Source organism: Falco peregrinus, chromosome 19 (genome assembly GCF_023634155.1).
Source record: "Falco peregrinus isolate bFalPer1 chromosome 19, bFalPer1.pri, whole genome shotgun sequence".
NCBI lineage: Eukaryota > Metazoa > Chordata > Aves > Falconiformes > Falconidae > Falco > Falco peregrinus.
In genome coordinates, this window is record NC_073740.1 from 2,366,211 (window position 1) to 2,378,704 (window position 12,494).

The 12,494-nt window shown below is 68.0% G+C and overlaps 1 protein-coding gene across 1 annotated transcript; it reads right to left on the reverse strand.

Annotated features, from left to right (window-relative positions):
* Positions 1 to 334: 334 nt before the first annotated feature.
* SMARCC2 (SWI/SNF related, matrix associated, actin dependent regulator of chromatin subfamily c member 2) lies at positions 335 to 12,236 on the reverse strand. The gene is given in 30 exon segments (XM_055792394.1): positions 335 to 481; positions 723 to 1,102; positions 1,775 to 1,960; positions 1,962 to 2,096; positions 2,197 to 2,331; positions 2,417 to 2,641; positions 2,695 to 2,805; positions 2,899 to 2,963; positions 3,042 to 3,203; positions 5,642 to 5,900; positions 5,983 to 6,045; positions 6,119 to 6,238; positions 6,483 to 6,575; positions 6,711 to 6,864; positions 6,949 to 7,062; positions 7,534 to 7,605; positions 7,703 to 7,833; positions 8,118 to 8,155; positions 8,240 to 8,299; positions 8,406 to 8,530; positions 8,626 to 8,741; positions 8,840 to 8,971; positions 9,060 to 9,135; positions 9,271 to 9,340; positions 9,500 to 9,569; positions 9,670 to 9,762; positions 9,850 to 9,931; positions 10,259 to 10,344; positions 11,800 to 11,919; positions 12,070 to 12,236. Coding segments are annotated over 30 exon segments (3,711 nt in total). The 5' UTR covers positions 12,181 to 12,236; the 3' UTR covers positions 335 to 354.
* Between the last annotated feature and the right edge of the window lie 258 nt (positions 12,237 to 12,494).

A 12,494-nucleotide genomic window follows, 5' to 3' on the forward strand; every position in this document is an offset into this window, starting at 1 on the left:
GGGGGGAGGGGGAGTGGAGGGGGGGGGAAATGCCCTTGTGCCAGGTGGGATTGGAGCTGTCTCATAAATAGCCGGGGGGGAGCAGGGTCCCCGGCCCGCCCGGGGAGACCGACACTTAAATAAAATCTGGGACAATCATAAAAAAATACCAAAGCTTGGGGGGGGGGGTCGGGGGTGGGGGTGGTGTGGGGGGGGGGAGTCCTTTGGGGCGCCTCGCAGGGGTGGGGAGGGGGCCGGTCTCCCTGGGCCGGTGCTGGCGGTGGGGTTGGGGGGGCTGCGGCATCCTCAGCCCCGGCGTGGGGGGGCTCACTGCGGGGGGGCTGCGGCATCCTCAGCCCCGGCGGGGGGGGGGGCTCACTGCGGGGGGGCTGCGGCATCCTCAGCCCCGGCGTGGGGGGGGGGGCTCACTGCGTGGGGGGGACAGGGGTGGCCGTGCTGGGGCTGGGGGCGATGGGGTCCGTCTGCAGGGGGGGGCCTTGCTCTGTAAGGAGAGAAAAGCAAAGGGGGCGGGGGGGGGGGGTCACACCTGGGGGGGGCAAGGGGGTGCGCGAGCACCTCTTGCCCCACAGCTCCCGGCAAGGCTTGAGCCCCCCCGCCCCGGCCCAGCCCCATGCCCGGCGAGTGGGTCCCCCCCACCCCTGAGCCGCGCCCGGTGGGTGCCCCCCTCCCCCCCCCGGTGGCCCCCCCTCCCCCCCCCCCCAAGCCCCCCCCCCATGTCTCACCTGCGAGGAGGCCGGGGTTGGGAGGAGGCTTCCCTGCACGGCGGCCACGATGGCGGGGCTGTGCGCGGCGGCCGAGCCCCCCGCCAGGTGCGGCAGGGCCAGGCCGGGTGGGTGGGGGGGGGGGGGGGGGGCAGCCCCCCGGACGGCATGCTGCTGGCCAGGGCCCCATGCAGCGGGAGGGCGGGGGGGTTAGCGGGGAAGGTGGCGCCGAGGGGGTCGCCGGGGGGGTTAGCCATGCTCAATGGGATGGCGGATGGAGGCAAGCCCAGGGGCAGGGCGGCGGGCGCATTACCGGGCACGGCGGGGTGGCCGCTGCCACCCAGGCTCCCAGCCAGGCTCTGGGGGGGGGGCTGCTGCCCGGGGAACGGCGCCGGGGCTGTGGGGAGGGGGCGTCAGCGCCGAGACCCCTGCCGCTGAGAGCCCCCCCAGCCCTCCACCCCCCCAGCCCTCCGTACCCCACCTCACCGGGTGGGACAGCCGGGGTACCCAGCATTGAGACCCCCCCCCCAGCCCTCGGTACCCCCACGTTGAGACCCCCCCAGCCCTCAGTACCCCCGCATTGAGACCCCCCCCAGCCCTCGGTAACCCCCCAGCATTGAGACCCCCCCATCCCACATCCCCCCAGCCCTCGGTACCCCCAGCATTGAGACCCCCCCATCCCACATCCCCCCAGCCCTCGGTACCCCCGCATTGAGACCCCACCCCACCCTCAGTATCCCCAGCGTTGAGACCCCCCCACCCCACATCCCCCCCAGCCCTCAGTACCCCACCTCACCAGGCGGGGCAGGTGGGGTACCCGGCATTGAGACCCCCCCCCCAGCCTTCGGTACCCCCCGGCACTGAGACCCCACAACACCCCCCCTTACCCCCCCAGCCCTCTGTACCCCTGACATTGAGACCCCCCAGCCCTTGGTACCCCACCTCACTGTGCGGGACATCCAGGGCACCCAACATTGAGACCCTCCCCCAGCCCCCCCCAGCCCTTGGTACCCCCCGGCATTGAGACCCCCCACACCCTTACCCCCCCCCCAGCCCTCTGTACCCCGACTCACCGTGCGGGGACGGCCGGGGCGGCCCGGCGGCGCGGGGCGGCTGCGGTGGGGGGGCCCCGGGCAGCGGCTGCCCCACGGGCTCGGCGGGGGCCACCATGGCGGGGCAGGCGGCGCGCCCAGCGGGTGGGCGGCGGGGGCCAGGGGGGCACCGGCGGCGGGGGGCAGAGGTTGGGCCCCCGGCGGCAGGTGGCGGCGGCTGCTGCTGCTGCTGCTGCTGGAGGTGCTGGAAGTGCTGCTGGCGGGCGCGCATCTCCGCGTACTTCAGCTGCTCCATGTGGAAGGCCTGACGGTCCGCCAGCAGCTGCTGCCGCTGGTACTCCAGCTGGGGGGGACACGGGGGGGGTCAGCAGAGGATGCTGGAGTGGGGGTGAGCGCCTGGAGCCCCCCACCCCCACCCCCCCTTCCCCGCCACCATCACTCACAGCCTCGCGCTCCCGGTCCATGATGGTCTCCAGCTCCTCGAAGTGCCGCAGCTTGATCTCCAGCTTCTTCATCTGCGTCTCCACCAGCAGCGCCACCAGCGACTTGATCTTACGTTCCTCCACTGCCGCCAAGTGCTGGGGGGGGGGATGGGGATGGATGGGGGGGGGGTCAGCACCCACGCCCGGGCTGCACCCCCCAGCCCCGACCCCAGCCCCTCACCTTGGCCTTCACGGCAGCAGCGGCCAGGGCGGCGGCGGCGGCGGTGGAGAGGTTCCCCTCGCCGATGTCCCGCTCCACCTTGGCCTTGCGCTCGGCCTCAGGCTCTGGTGGCTCCTTGGGCGCCTCGTCCAGCCCCTCCTTTGCCTCCTTCTCCTTCTCCGGCTCCCCTGCGGGGGGGGGACGACAGTGATGGCGGGGCAGGGCTGTGGGGGGCTCAGCATCCCCCTGCCAGCCCAGCTGGACCCCCCCCCCCCCCTCACCTGTGCCATCGCCATCACCCTGTCAGGCTCCTTCTCGCCCTCTGCCTCCTTCCCCTTCTCCTCCTCCTTCTTGGGCGCTTCCCCAGGCTTCTCCTTCGCCTCCTCCTCGCCAGCACCGTCCCGGGGCTCCTGGGGAGGCACCAGCCCCACGACCGCTTGAGCCCCCCCCGTACCAGCCACCCTCCCCGGGTCCCCGCGCCCCCTCCCCGCACCAGCCGCTACCTTCGCCTCCTTCTTCTCCTCCGCCGGCTGCGCCTCCGCCCGCGCCTCCTCCGTGCCGCTCTCCTCTGGGGACGCAAGCGCAGGGTCAGACCCCACTGCCCCCCGCCCCAGGCCCGCAAACTCATCACACGGCACCGCCTCACCTATCCGCTCCGGCTCGTCCGAGGCGGTGCCGGCGATGCCGCTGCTCTCCAGCCCGAACGCGGGGTCGGCCTTGCCCGTCACCTTGGCCGCCTCCTCCACCTTGCGGACATGGGCCTCCACCAAGGCCGTGGGCACCTCCTCCTTCATCTTGGAGAACTCCTCTGCGGGGCAGCGCCGCGGGCGCTCAGCAGGGCCCCAGCACCCCTCCGAGTCAGCCCCTGCTCCCCAGCATTGTCTGGCCCCCGTCCATTGTCCCAGCACCACACGGGGCTCATCCTGTCACCCCGCAGGACTTGTCCACCCCACCCCCCCCCCCCGCCATGGAATGCCCTATAGGACTCAGCCCATCTCCTCACAAGAGCCATCCTGCCACCTCAGAGGAATCCCTACAGCACTCAGCCCACCTCCCCATGGGACTTGGACTGTTTCCCTATAGCACTCAGCCCACCTCCCTATAGGGACTTGTATGGACTCCCTATAGGACCCCCTATAGCACTCAGCCCACTTTCCTATAGGACTTAGACTGTCTCCCTATAGGACCCCCTACAGCATTTATCCCACCTCCCCATAGGACTCATACTGTATCCCTATAGGACTTCCCTATAGCACTAATCCCACCTCCCCATAGGAACTTGTATGGACTCCCTATAGGACCCCCTATAGCACTCAGCCCACCTCCCCATAGCACTCATACTGGCTCCCTGTAGGACCCCCTATAGCACTCAGCCCACCTCCCCATGGGACTTGGACTGTTTCCCTATAGACTCAGCCCACCTCCCCAGACGACTCATACCGTCTCCCTATAGGACTCCCCCCTATAGCAGTTATCCCACCTCCCCATAGGGACTTGTATGGACTCCCTCCAGGACCCCTTATAGCACTCAACCCACTTTCCTATAGCACTTGGACTGTCTCCCTATAGGACCCCCTATAGCACTCAGCCCACCTCCCCATGGGGCTTGGACTGTTTCCCTATAGACTCAGCTCACCTCCCCATAGGACTCATACCGTCTCCCTGTAGGACTTCCCTATAGCACTTATCCCACCTCCCCATAGCACTTGGACTGTCTCCCTATAGAAACCCCTATAGCACTTATCCCACCTCCCCATAGGGACTTGTACGGTCTCCCTACAGGACCCCCTATAGCACTCAGCCCACCTCCCCATAGGGACTCCTATGTTCTCCCTATAGAACCTCCTATAGCACTCATCCCACCTCCCCATGGGACTTATGGACTCCCTATAGAACCCCCTATAGCACTCAGCCCACCTCCCCATGGGACTTATGGACTCCCTATAGAACCCCCTATAGCACTTATCCCACCTCCCCATAGGGACTCGTATGTTCTCCCTATAGAACCTCCTATAGCACTCAGCCCACCTCCCCATGGGACTTATGGACTCCCTATAGAACCCCCTATAGCACTTATCCCACTTCACCATGGGACTTATGGACTCCCTATAGAACCCCCTATAGCACTTATTCCACCTCCCCATAGGGACTCGTATGTTCTCCCTATAGAACCTCCTATAGCACTCATCCCACCTCCCCATGGGACTTATGGACTCCCTATAGAACCCCCTATAGCACTTATCCCACTTCACCATGGGACTTATGGACTCCCTATAGAACCCCCTATAGCACTTATTCCACCTCCCCATAGGGACTCGTATGTTCTCCCTATAGGACCCCCTATAGGACTCAGTCCACCTCCCCATGGGACTTATGGATTCCCTATAGAACCCCCTATAGCACTTATCCCACTTCACCATGGGACTTATGGACTCCCTATAGAACCCCCTATAGCACTTATTCCACCTCCCCATAGGGACTCGTATGTTCTCCCTATAGAACCTCCTATAGCACTCATCCCACCTCCCCATGGGACTTATGGACTCCCTATAGAACCCCCTATAGCACTTATCCCACTTCACCATGGGACTTATGGACTCCCTATAGAACCCCCTATAGCACTTATCCCACCTCCCCATAGGGACTCGTATGTTCTCCCTATAGAACCTCCTATAGCACTCAGCCCACCTCCCCATGGGACTTATGGACTCCCTATAGGACCCCCTATAGCACTTATCCCACCTCCCCATGGGACTTATGGATTCCCTATAGGACCCCCTATAGCACTTATCCCACCTCCCCATAGGGACTCGTATGTTCTCCCTATAGGACCCCCTATAGGACTCAGCCCACCTCCCCATGGGACTTATGGATTCCCTATAGGACCCCCTATAGCACTTATCCCACCTCCCCATAGCACTTGGACTGTCTCCCTATAGGACCCCCCCATAGCACTCGTCCCACCTCCCCATGGGACTTATGGACTCCCTATAGAACCCCCTATAGCACTCGTCCCACCTCCCCATGGGACTTGGACTGTCCCCATCCATCTCCCCATAAGACTCGCGCTGTCTCCCTATAGAATCCCTATAGGGCTCATCCTGTCTCCCTGTGGGACTCACCCCACGCCCCTATAGGATACACCCTGCAGCGACAGGACTCACCCCTCCCCACAGACCCTGTCCCCCAGGACCCAGCCCCCCCCCCCCCCCCCCAGCCCCCGCCACGCCGCGGGGGCCACGTTACCCAGAGCCGACTTGGCGGCGGCGGAGGCGACGCGGGGGTCGACGACGGAGGCCAGGAAGGCGACGGTGCTCATGACGGGGTTGCCGGACTGGCTGAAGGGGATGGGCTGGTAGGCCAGCGGCCCCAGCGACGCCTCCGAGTCCTCCAGGTAGGGGTCCTCGATGGGCAGCCGCAGGAAGTGCAGGATGCACTCATCCTGCGTCCGGCTGCCCACGTGCTCCGACACCTTGTTCCAGTCGTCCTTGTACATCTCCAGGGCCTGCGGGACGGAGCGGGGGGCGTCGGTGGGATCCGGCGGTCCCGTCCCCCCATTCCCCATGGGCCACCAACCCCCTCCTCACCTCCAGCAGCAGCAGCGTCTCCTGCTCCGTCCACTCCCGCGTGGCGCTGGCGGCAGCTTTGCTCTGTGGGGGGGGGAGAGAGGGGTAAGCGGCGGGGGGCGGGGGGCGGGGACACGGGGACCGGGGGGTGCCCCACCTTGGAGGGGACATTCTTCTTGGTGTACATGTCGGTGCGGAGGCCGAAGTTCTGCATGTCGGCCGGCTTCTCCTTGCTCTTGTCGGGGAAGTTCAGCATCTGCTGCGAGGCCGAGGTCTGCTGCTGGGGGAGGAGAGGGGGCGCTGGGGACACGGCGCAGGGGACAGGCCGTGGCGACGCCGGTGTGTGTCCCCCCCCCGCCCCCCACCCCTACCCCAGAGAAGCCTTCGTGCCCCATCTCGTCACGGTGTCCCCCCCGCGTCCCTGCTCCCCGGGGCAGGGCGGCATGCGGGGCGCGAGGGGGAGGAGGGAAGGAGCCTTCCTCGGCCAGCGGCGGGGCGACGGACCCCAAGGAGCCGCCTACCAGCTCCGGCTTCCCCTTCACCGTCTCGGTGACGAGGTCTTCGATCTCTTTGCTCTTGCGGCCCGTCTTGGCGTCGCCGTCGCTCTGCCGGCCCTGAGGCACGGATCGAAGCTGTGCGATCCCCCCCACCCCCCCACCCCAACCCCGCACCCGGCCCCCGCGGGGACCGGGGGAAGGCAGCGGGGGGACGCGGCTGGGCGAGGAGCGGCCGCCCCCCGCGCACCCCACCTGGGGGGTCTTGGGCTGCAGCGGCACCAGCCCCGAGGGCGTATCGGCCAGCACATGGAAGTGGGAGGTCGGCGGGGGGCCCATGGGGGTGGGCCGGCTCTCGGCATCCACCTGGTAGTTGATGAGGCCCCACTGCTCCAGGAACGCGTGGACCCTGCGGAGAGCCAGGGCTCAGACCCTGCGGGTCCCCAGGGTGCCAAAACGACCCCCCACCCAGCCCAGCCAGCGCCGGACCCACCGCATGATGGCACAGACGTCGCCGGCCAGGTTGCGGCGGCACGCCGTGGAGGTCAGGTACTCCTGCGGGTTCAGCCGGTACGTGTCGATCATGAAGTTGCGGTAAGCCAAGTATCTGCGGGAGAGCGGCAAGGCGTCAGTGCCGGCCACCGCGCCACCGGCACCGGCAGGTAGCACCGGCCACGGCACCACCAGCACCAGGAGGTAGCACCGGCCACAGCGTCACCGGGACTGGGAGGGTACCACTGGCCACGGCACCACCAGCACCGGGAGGCAGCGCTGGCCACAGCGTCACCGGCACCGGGAGGCAGCGCTGACCTCGGCACCATCGGCACCGGGAGGTACCACCAGCCACGGTGTCACCAGCACCGGGAGGCAGCACCGGCCACAGCATCACCGGCACCGGGAGGCAGCAACCGACCTTGGCACCATCGGCACCGGGAGGTACCACCAGCCACGGTGTCACCAGCACCGGGAGGCAGCACCGGCCACGGCACCACCGGCACCGGGAAGCAGTGCTGGCCACAGCGTCACCAGCACTGGGAGGGCTGGGGAAGTTCGGGGTGGAGAGGGGGTTCAGCCTCACATTTCGGGGGTCTTGGATTTATTCTTGCCGTTGAAGAACTCGGGCAGGGCTCGGCGCTCGATGGCGTGGACGCTGCGGGATAAGATGCTCGGGAAGGGCCCGGCACGGCGCCACCGCACCGTCTGCCCAGCACCCCGCGGCACCGTTGCCCTCCTGGGCTGCGCCGTACCTGTTGTAGTCGAACCAGGCGGCGTAGCTGGGGATGATGATGTGGTGGGTCTGCTCCGTCACGTTGTCCTCGTGCAGGTCGGGGTTCTTGGCCTGCTCCCCCTTGCTCCCGGTGCCGTTCTCCTCCTCATCCTACCAGAGACCAGCGCCGCATGGGCAAGGGGGTCCTGAGCCCCGCTTTTGTACCCTTCCTCATCCTCACCGAGAGCAGGATGAGGCCAGCGGCCCAGGGCAAAGCCACCTGCAGCCCCAGGGCGAGGGGAAGGGCAGAAAGGGGCATTTTTGTGCCCAGGTGAGGGACAAGAGGGATAAAGCGGCGACCACCCAGCGACGGCGACCCCGCTGCCGGGGTGGGAACATTTCCCTGGAGGAGTGGGGGGCTGCGGGGGGGGGGGGGGCACGGCCCCACACCTCACCTTGCCGGCTGTCTCCATGCTCTCATCTTCCTGCTCATCTGGAAGAGAGGAGCGCAGGGGCGGTTTTGGGCACCGCCAGCCCCGCGGTGCCAGGGGACCTCGGCCCCAGCGCTTGGACTCACCCAGGTCCGTCATGGTGCCGCCCTTGACAGGCGCAGACTCCGAGTCCTTCTTGGTGTTGACTGCAGCGGAGGGAAGCAGCGCTGAGCACCCTGAGGATGGGCCCCCAGCCCATGCTCGTGGCAGGGGGGACCCCGTGGGGTGGCTGGTGGCCCCCCCGACCCTGACCTGTCTTGGGCAGGGTGACCTCCTCCACGTTGGGGACGGGTGAGGGCTCGTCCATGTCCTTGGTCAGGTCCTCCTGCTCCTCCTCGCGGTGCCCCCGCTTGGATTTGTTGTAGGGGGTGGAGGGTCTGCAAAAGGAGAGACCCCCCCCGTGCCCCAGTCACCACCGGACCCTGCCCCGGTGCTGGATCTGACCCTGCCGCCCCCCCCAGCCCAGGCTCACCCCTTCTTCGCGTTCTTCTTCTTGGCCTCTGGGGTGGGCGAGGGGGAGGGCGAGCGCTTTCGCTTCTTGTAGTTGCCCCCCTTTTTGTCCCGCCGGTCCGAGTCAGGGCTGTTCACCTGAGGGGGGGGGCGGCGCTGGGTCAAACCCAGCGGGATGGCCAAGCCAAGACCCCCCCCGCCGTCCCGCCACTGCGGTTTTGCCACCCCGCTCTGACCTCATCCGTCAGCGTCTTGGCCGAGATCTTCTTCCTGCGGGCGACGGGGCTCTTCTCGTCCGTCACCTCGTAGTCCTCCTCGTTCATCCACTCGTTGAAGGTGTCTGTGTCCAGGATCCACTTGGCGTGGACCTGCCCGGCAGGGGTGCGGGCACATCAGGCAGCTGCCGGGCAGGGGAGGGGGCTGCAGCCGCCATCCCAGCCTGGGGACCCCCGTTACCTTCCGGGGCTTTTCCGGCGTCGGGGCGTCCTCCACAGAGGCCTCAATCTCGCTGGCGGGGATCCAGGTGTCGTAGCTGTGGGTGCAGAGGAATGGGGTGAGCGTGGCACGCACGGCGGTGTGGGCATCCCACGGGCATGGGAGGTGGTGGTGGGGGGGTGCTCCATCAGGCTTCAGCCGCACCCCCCAGCCCCTGCCCGGGACCCCTCACCTGTCGGGGTAGTAGCCCCAGTGCAGCAGGACCTGCTTGTCGCGCTTCATGACTGGCCGGACCCACTCCTCTGTGGGAGACACGGAGCGGGACTGGTGCTGAGCATGGACCCACCGGCCCACCGAGAGCCGCCCGTGACACCGAGGGCAGCTCGGGCCCCCCCCTCCCACCCCCCACCCCCCAGCATTTCACCATGAGCTCACAGCAAGGGGCTCCCCCTCGCACCCACCTTCCTCCAGGTTCCCGGGGACGGGACAGACAATGTGGGACGCGTTGCTCTTGTCCTCGGTCACCGTGCCCTGCGAGGAGAGTAGGGGAGCAGGTCCAGGGCTCAGGGCTGGGAGGAGGCGTTGGATGGGCCCCCCCCCCGTGCCCCCCCCCCCCAGAGCTGCCACCGACCTGGTGCCTCTTGACGATGTCCTTCAGCTTGCTCAGCAGCTTGGGCTCGATCTCCTGGTGCAGGAAGATGTTGGGCCGGGCCAGGCAGTTGTTCTGGGGAAGGAGAGCAGAGCGGTGAGTGGGTAGGGGACTCGGGGGTCCCGGGGTGGGGGTGGGGGGAGCAGGGGCAGCGTTTCTTACCTGCACCAGGGATTTCTCGATGGTCATGAACATCTCCACGTTGCGGTCCATCCGCGAGGGATTCTGGAAATCGAAACGCCGCCTTATTGGAAGAAAAGAGCGACTCTCATGAAAGCCACAGCTCAGGTCTCCTCGACAGCATCCAAAGCCTGGGGGGGTGGGGGGGGACACGCGCCTGAACCCCACCAGGGGTCCACAGGGGCAGGGGGACACGCCCCAGCACTTGCTTGCTATGGAGGTGGGAACCCTACAACCAGCCCACCCCCGTGCAGCCCCTGGCCAAGGACACCCCAGGGCATTCCCACGGAGGGGACCCCCCCCGCACCCCTGGCCCCGGGACCCCCACCCTGTCCCCCTGCTGCTCCCAGGACCCCCAGCCCCCACGGGACGGGCGCAGGCGGGCGCTCACCATCCTTGGTCGCTCTTGAATTTATAGGCTGCTGCCAGGATGTGGCACAGGGCTCCTCCCGCCTTGAAATCCAAGAAGCATTTTATCTGTAATGGGAAGAAAGGGGTGGGGGAAGGGGGGGCACAAGGGGGGGGCTGTGACCCTGGTGCGGCAGGGAGCTGGGCAGGGTGCCATCCCCATGTCTGGGTGCCCTCCCCACGTCTGGGTGCCATCCCCTTGTTGGGGTGCCCCCTCCCCTTGTCGGGGTGCCCCCTCCCCATGTCAGGGTGCCCCCTCCCCATGTCGGGGTGCCACCCCCACGTCTGGGTGCTATCCCTACATCGAGGTGCCATCCCCACATCAGGGTGCTGTCCCCTCCTCGGGGTGCCATCCCCACGTCGGGGTGCCATCCCCTCATCGGGCCCTGTCCCCGGGTGGGGATACAGTCCCTGCAGTGCTGGGGCACCGTCCCCAGTTGGGGACCCGTCCCTGTGTTGGGACACTGTCCTGTGGTCCCAGGGGTGGTGTCCCCAGGACCGTAAGGCATTGTCCCCAAGTCCTTGGGACGCTGTCTGTGGTTGGGGCCCTGTCCCAGTGTCAGGGTGCTGTCCCTACGGGGACACTGTCCCCTGGCTGCTGGGGCACAGACCCTGCCTGGGGGACAGTTCCCAGCAGGACAAGTGCCCAAGTGTCACCGGGCCCTGTCCCCAGGACACTGGGGCCCTGTTCCCAGTCACCGGGCGCTGTCCCTGGGTGACAGGAATGCTGTATGGGGTCACTGGCATCTTGTCCCCAGGTCTTTGGGGTGCTGGCCCTGCTCAGGGCTCAGTCCCCAGGTCATCGGGGTGCTATCCCCCCATCTTTGGGTGCTGTCCCTGCCTGAGGCCTCATGCCTGGGTCATTGGGGTGCTGTCCCCAGGTCTCTGGGGCCCATCTCCGGGTCACTGGGGCCTTGTCCCCAGGTCATCAGGTGCTGTCCCTGCTCGGGGCCTCGTGCCTGGGTCATTAAGGTGCTGTCCCCAGGTCTTTGGGTGCATCTCTGGGTCACCGGGGCCCCGTCCCTGGGTCACCAGGGTGCTGTCCCCACGTTTTTGGGGCACTGTCCCTGCTCAGGTCTTGGTCCCCGTGTCCTGCTGGGCTGCAGCCCCCAGCCCCCCATGTCCCTGTCTGTGCCGCCACTGCCTGCGCCCCCTGTGCCCAGTGCCCCATTCCCAGTGCCTGGTGCCCAGTGCCCGGTGCCTGATGCTCAGTACCCAGTGCCCAGTGTCCAGTGCTTGGTACCCAGTGACCGATGCTCAGTGCCCAGTGCCGGTGCCCAGTGCTGGCGCCCAGTGCCCAGTGCTGGTGCCCAGTGCCCAGGGCCGGCACCCAGTGCCCAGTGCCGGCACCCAGTGCCCAGTGCCTGTGCCCAATGTCCAGTGCCGGTGCCCAGGGCCGGCACCCAGTGCCCAGTGCCGGTGCCCGGTGCCCAGTGCTGGTATCTAATGCCCAGTGCCCAGTGCCGGTACCCAGTGCCCGGTGCCCAGTGCCGGTGCCCGGTGCCCGGTGCGGCGGGGGCTCACCGGCAGCTTGGTGAGGGGCGCGTTGCTGACGTGCTTGCCGAACACCTCCTCCTGGAACTGCAGCAGCTGCACCACCAGGCTCGACAGCGACTTGTTGGTGGGGGGCTCGGCCTGGATGTACTGCGGGGGCGGGGGGGTCAGCGCCGCCGCCGGGGCCGGGCCCGCGGGGGGGCGGGGGCGGCGATGGCGGCGGGGCCGTGACAGGCCGGGCCCGGTGGGGGGGGGGGGGAGGGCCAGCACCGGCGCCCCCCGCCCGCCGCGGCGGCCTACCTTCTTGTAGTTCTTGCCGAGCCAGAGGCGGACGTTGTCGAACTGGCTGACGGTGTCCGAGGCCTCGTAGTACTTGACGTTGGGGCCGCCGTCCTTCTTCCGCACCGCCATCTTCGAGCGGGCCGGGCCGCCTCCCGCCGCCTCCCGCCGCGCCGCGCCGCGCCCGCTCTACCGCCCCCTGCCGGCCCCGCGCCGCGCTGCGCCTCTACCGCCCCCTGCCGGCCCCGCGCCGCCCTGCGCCTCTACCGCCCCCTGCCGGCCCCGCCCCGCTCTACCGCCCCCTGCCGCCCCCGGGACGCGCCACGTTCTCCCGCCCGCGATGTGCACCAGCGCTACCCGCTCGGTACCGGCGCGGCCGGGCCGCAGCGCCCCCTGCCGATTCCGCCCCGGCACTGCGCGATGCCCCGCCCCGCGGGGCAGGGGGC